The sequence below is a fragment of the Limulus polyphemus genome, unplaced genomic scaffold, assembly GCF_000517525.1.
Source record: "Limulus polyphemus unplaced genomic scaffold, Limulus_polyphemus-2.1.2 Scaffold5021, whole genome shotgun sequence".
Classification (NCBI taxonomy): domain Eukaryota; kingdom Metazoa; phylum Arthropoda; class Merostomata; order Xiphosura; family Limulidae; genus Limulus; species Limulus polyphemus.
Window position 1 is genome coordinate 21,285 of NW_013670631.1, and position 5,652 is coordinate 26,936.

Below are 5,652 nucleotides of genomic sequence, written 5' to 3' on the forward strand. Positions count from 1 at the left end.
TGTAGTAGGCTGGATGAGACATGCTGTGTGTTCTTGGTAGTAGGCTGGACGAGACATATGCTGTGTGTTCTTGGTAGTAGACGTATGCTGTGTGTTCTTGGTAGTAGGCTGGATGAGACATGCTGTGTGTTCTTGGTAGTAGGCTGGACGAGACATATGCTGTGTGTTCTTGGTAGTAGGCTGGATGAGACATGTGTTTTAATACTTTAGCCTCTGACCTCTTCTAGTTACTTTTACTGAAGTCGTTATAGTTGTAAAATCATAGATCAATGTTGTTTAAAGTTTTAGATAGTTTTTGATAAAGTGCTAATAGTCGACAAGGTAGATCATGTTTAATGTGAGGACATTTAACTTTATTGAAGGATACTTGTGCAGAAAGAGATGATGTTCAGCAGATGTCTCCTCCACAGAAGCAGAGACTTCGTTCTCTCGATACTGTAAGAGGGTAGGTAAATTGTGTGCTTTATGCCAAGAACAGTAAGTTGTTTCATCTATGTATATCATGAAGATTATGCTAGCTGAAGCATGAAAGTTTGTATTGCATAAACCTTGTGCTTGCGACTAGATTCAGAACATGGGTAAAAACCTTGATGTTTATAAACATAATGATAATTTTAACTTAGTCTAGATTATAATTGCATCTATGGTTAAAATAGTCACTTGTGTTGGATGTCATAATGTTAATTGTGGAATTCTCTTGATGGTTGAAATCAACTTTTGTTTGTACCAATTTTATTGGTTTAATATCAGTTAAGGAAGAATTGTTATGCACATTGGAAATTATACTATTCTAACAATAATGGACTGAAAAGGTTTTTATTTATATTGGTGAAAGTAAATAGGATTACTTTAATCATTCTGTCACACCAGTTGTATGGTTTGTTTTTGGTATAGCAGAGAAACTAGTGGATGAAGTGGTAAAGATTTCACATCAGCAAATAAAATATTTGTATAACTTCACAGCTTTTATAATTTGAAAAGAAGTCACTGTGATACATTTTCTCAAGAAACAACTAAAAAACATATACCTTTATTGTAGGTTCTTATGTTTTTCTACATTCTTGTAAAACTTTTATATAAAGTTGTATTTTATAAAACTTTAAATTTGATCACTTCTCTAAGAATGATAGATATTTATCTGTACGGTTTCAGAGTGTGATCACAGTTGAATGTTCTAGAAAAGTATAGAATTTTAACATATTGATTTCAAAACTTTAATGACATAATATTTAACAGTTTTGTTTTTGTGTTATGGAAATTATTACGAGATCCATTATGTTTTTCTATTTGTCATGTCATGTTCTATTTGTAAATGTTTATTTTCTAATGTCAGTTTGTGCAGTAACAAACCAATTGTTATCCCTAAATTCAGTTTTCTGTATTGTAAAACAGTCCTCACAAAAGATAGACAATTTAAATAGATTTTTATAATTAAATAAATTATTCTTTATGAAACTTATAAAATTCAACAAATATTCACTTATTTTTACTACTGCTCAATCTCCATGTTTTATCTAAATATCTGTACTAACCAGAAGATAGAAAATGGTCCTGTTAGATAAGAATCACATGGCTTTTTGAATGTGAAAGGATTTTATCGAAGGTATACAAACCCTTTTACATTTGAATTAAAAATATTTTGGTATTTCCTACTTCATTTTGGGTTAACTGATGAAGTTTAAATGTTTGGTTATCTTATGACATCTTCTCTACTTGTGTATTTAAAGTGTTGTTTTGGATTGTTGCAATAATATATCTTTCAAGAGCTAAGCTTCTCCACAAGTGTGTGTGTGTGTGTGTTTATCAGTTTAAGCTTGTGTTTGTTAATAAGACCCTATTTAAAGCCTAATATTTCACAGTGTGCGAGCTTTGTGTTTAATGTTCGTTTTGTGCTGTTTTGTTACAGAGTAGCTATTGTAATAATGATTTTTGTCAACTACAAGGGAGGCAGATACTACTTCTTTCATCATGCTCGTTGGAACGGCCTTACGATAGCCGATGTTGTGTTCCCATGGTTAGTTCTGGTGCTTTATTAATTTAGCAAGTAAATAACATTATTTCTCTCATTCTTCTGTTGTTTTGCTCTTTTTTTTTTTTAGCATTGCATTATTGGTGATGATATTTGTGAATTATGGAGGAGGCCAGTACTGGTTTTTTGACCATACTCCATGGAACGGGCTTCACTTAGCCGACCTCGTCTTTGCATGGTTTGTGTTACAATGTATATATTGGTGTTGGGGATTTTTTTCCCAGGGTAAATTTTACTGTGCAGTCATGCAGTGTTTATGTTATTGCAGAAATTTTAAGATTGAAATACCCATGACTTCAGGATAATCTAAGTGAGAGAGTTATAACAAATGACATTTTGTACCCATAACTCTAGGATAGTACTAAGGTAGATAAGAAATGACATTTTGTACCCATAACTCTAGGATAGTACTAAGGGGAGATAAGAAATGACATTTTGTACCCATAACTCTAGGATAGTACTAAGGGAGAGAGAGTTATAGAAATGACATTTTGTACCCATAACTCTATAATAGTACTAAGGGAGATAAGAAATGACATTTTGTACCCATAACTCTAGGATAGTACTAAGGGAGAGAGAGTTATAGAAATGACATTTTGTACCTATAACTCTAGGATAGTACTAAGGTAGAGAGAGTTATAGAAATGACACTTTGTACCCATAACTCTAGGATAGTACTAAGGTAGAGAGAGTTATAGAAATGACATTTTGTACCCATAACTCTAGGATAGTACTAAGGTAGAGAGAGTTATAGAAATGACATTTTGTACTATTGAAACAGGACACATTTAGGGACCTGTAGAAGTACATCTAGTTATTACCACTTATAATATGACCAGTAATCCAAAATGAGGTACAGGTGAAGGTTTAAAATGGCCACACAGTGTTATGCTTCTGCTATATTTTTCTTTCCTGCAATCTTGTCACACAAGAGCGATATTATCTTAGCCTCCTGAGAAAGTATTCACAACAGATAGAAAGTTCCTTATTTTATATAGAGTTAACCCATCTGCTCTCCTATCCCTGAGGATTTTTTTTACTTGATAGTTAACGTTTAATTATTTCATTCAAAGTACAACTACTCTCTCTCCTAACCCTAACAGTAATACAAATACTATCTCTTCTAACCCTAACAGTAATACAAATACTATCTCTTCTAACCCTAACAGTAATACAAATACTATCTCTCCTAACCCTAACAGTAATACAATTACTCTCTCTCTCCTAACCCTAACAGTAATACAATTACTCTCTCTCTCCTAACCCTAACAGTAATACAATTACTCTCTCTTGTAACCCTAACAGTAATACAACTACTCCCTCTTTCGTAACCCTAACAGTAATACAACTACTCCCTCTCTCCTAACCCATCATTCTTTACTTACAGAGGTCACTTATTCATGCAACCACTATTCTACTGTTATTGTTGTATTTAACAAAAAAGTCATAAATTAATGGCTATTTATGTGCAAAATAAACGATATTGAAAGGTTAGATTTCTGGTCATCTGTCTTGCTTTACTATTGAATAAAATGTTTCAATTTCTTGCACTCGTTTAAATGGGTGGATGTGTTTTACATGGACATGGGTTAAGCATGGACCAGTGATGTTATAAAAGTTATTGTAAAGTCCAACTATTTGGTCTTAAAAGAGTAACCCAAGAGTTTATGGTTTGATACATAATCTTTGAGAAAAACAGTTATGTTTTTTTCTGCTACTTTTCTTTATCACTTAAATGATATGATATTAAAGTATATGGCTAAGGGTAAACAATGTAGAAAGAACAGCATAACAACAGAAAGCAAATTACAGCATAAAAAATATAAATGTAAAATATCATTATTGACCTGTTTGCTACATATTTTTAATATTAAGGAGTAGAAAAGCAGACTCTTTGTGTAATGTCAAGTCTCTAGCTGAAAAATGGCCTTTACAAGAAGTGTTTTTCATGTAATTGCTGTATATAAAGTTTCTGTTAACTGTGCTTGTGTATCTAAATAACTTATGTAAAATATGAATGCAAATATTTGTTGTGAAAATGTGATCAAACTCATCCTTTAAATGATTATGAGAATTTGAAATGCTGTTATTTGTCTTAAACAACATATAAATAAATTGAATAGATTACATGAGTAATTACAGTTTTCAAAAAGTTGCTATCAGTACGTATCTAATTCTTTCTGATTACAGAAGTATTCAACTTAGAACAAAATAGTTCTTGTCAGTTGTAGTTTGAAACAACTTAGAACAAAATAGTTCTTGTCAGTTGTAGTTTGAAACAACTTAGAACAAAATAGTTCTTGTCAGTTGTAGTTTGTAACAACTTAACCAGTTTTATTCTTTCAACTATTAAACATTTTTTAACCAACTGATAAGACAGTTTGTTGACTAACAAAGTTTATTTTATTCAAAACTTATAGCATTGAATTTTATATTTTTATTTTATTAATTAATATCATATAATATTGGATTATATTGTTAGAGTAGATTATTGCATATAATGAAAGCTAAATTTATTTTATAGTGTGAATCCATGTATATTTCTTTTTTAGCATCAGAAAATGTACTAAAAAGTTGTTTTTTCTGCAGGATACAGTTTTATTTTCATTATTTTTCTATCAATATACAGATTTTCTGCTTGTTTATTTGTTGATATATTTGTGTAAGTTTTCAATTGGTTAGGTTTATGTGGATAATGGGAACATCCATGGCTTTATCTATGAGGTCCTTGCTACGAAAGTCTGTCCCAAGACGACGAATTTTTATGAATATCTTGAAACGCTCCTGCATTCTGTTTGCTCTTGGAATAATTCTGAACACTTATGGAGGAAGTGAGTTTTAAAGCCATTAGTGAATCATAGTTATTATTTTGATTCAAGAGAATACAACATATATATATATTTAGTAAAAAGGATATATATTCAAAATCATTTAATTAAATCTCGTGATAATCATCATACAGATTATATAGGATCAATGGAAGACTAATATATTCTTATATGTGCCATTTCAGTAAGTGAACAAATCATTTGAGTTTAAGTTATAATTGAACCAGAAACTTATATAAATTGACAAAGATTTGGTGATAGTAGCATCACTGAACATTTATATAAATTGACAAAGATTTGGTGATAGTAGCATCACTAAACATTTATAGAAGCAGAAGAAAGAAGAACAAATAAGTCAAACTTTTTGCTATGATATTCACAGACATTGTCAGAACTTGTGATTCAGTCATTACATATATATTGTTATAAAATGAAACACTGTATAGTAATGTAAAGTTCTGTTGAACTGTTGAGGAGATATTTAAACTAACAATTTGATGAACAATCCAGGCCATCCCTACATAGGCAGTGCTGTCACCTGTCTGATAATCTATCTTCAAAAATATTACATAATTGGTTTTATAAATAACTTCAAAAATCATAATTACTAAAAACATGTATAGAGAGCTTATCAGGCAAGCAAAATGCTTTTTGGTATCATTTCAAAATATTTTTTTAGATTTATTAGCCATTATCATCATGTGTAGCACAATGAATGAATAATTAATGGAGACTGTTTAGCTGGTGTCCTTGAACCTCAGTAATATATACCTACTCACAATTAAGTTTCTGTGA

The 5,652-nt window shown here is 30.8% G+C and overlaps 1 protein-coding gene across 1 annotated transcript in view; it reads left to right on the forward strand.

The window, feature by feature from the left end:
* LOC106472013 (heparan-alpha-glucosaminide N-acetyltransferase-like) overlaps positions 1 to 5,652 on the forward strand; it is a 19,831-nt gene that overhangs the window by 2,565 nt on the left and 11,614 nt on the right. Inside the window, exons 2-4 of the mRNA XM_013932643.2 lie at positions 363 to 445; positions 1,907 to 2,014; positions 4,712 to 4,860. Of these exons, the coding sequence (XP_013788097.1) occupies positions 396 to 445; positions 1,907 to 2,014; positions 4,712 to 4,860 (307 nt within the window). The 5' untranslated portion in view covers positions 363 to 395. The remainder of the gene's footprint in view (positions 1 to 362; positions 446 to 1,906; positions 2,015 to 4,711; positions 4,861 to 5,652) is intronic.